The 359-nt window shown below is 70.8% G+C and overlaps 1 protein-coding gene across 1 annotated transcript in view; it reads left to right on the forward strand.

Moving 5' to 3' along the window:
- The first annotated feature begins 80 nt into the window (after window positions 1-80).
- The window catches only part of PDIA4 (protein disulfide isomerase family A member 4), a 21,183-nt gene continuing 20,904 nt past the window's right edge, over window positions 81-359 (forward strand). The window contains exon 1 of the mRNA XM_015572699.1: window positions 81-227. Within this exon, the coding sequence (XP_015428185.1) occupies window positions 81-227 (147 nt within the window). The remainder of the gene's footprint in view (window positions 228-359) is intronic.

Consider the following 359-nt stretch of genomic DNA (forward strand, 5'->3'; position numbering starts at 1 on the left):
AAGCACAACACCTCCCGGAGCTCCGCCCCGCCCTGCACATACAGACCCCGCCCACCTCACCGACGCCCAATCGTGCCACGATGCGTAGTACGGCCACGCCCCTCAGGCTCCTGCCGGCCGCCTTTGTTCTCCCCCGCTCCCTCTCTAAGCCTGTGCGCTCCCGGCAAACCGAGTGGCAGCTGCTGATTGGTGGCTCCGGCGCAGCCAATCAGAAGGGGGCACCTCACGTTAGTGCTCAGAGCTTTAAACGCAGGAGCCTCCCGGCGCGCGGAGGAGGCTGGGGAGGAGCGCGGGCGTGGAGGGCGGTGCCCGGAGCTGGGACGCGCAGCGAGGCCCCCGCGGCCCGCGCCCTCCCTCGG

Source organism: Myotis davidii, unplaced genomic scaffold, assembly GCF_000327345.1.
Source record: "Myotis davidii unplaced genomic scaffold, ASM32734v1 scaffold49, whole genome shotgun sequence".
Lineage (NCBI taxonomy): Eukaryota > Metazoa > Chordata > Mammalia > Chiroptera > Vespertilionidae > Myotis > Myotis davidii.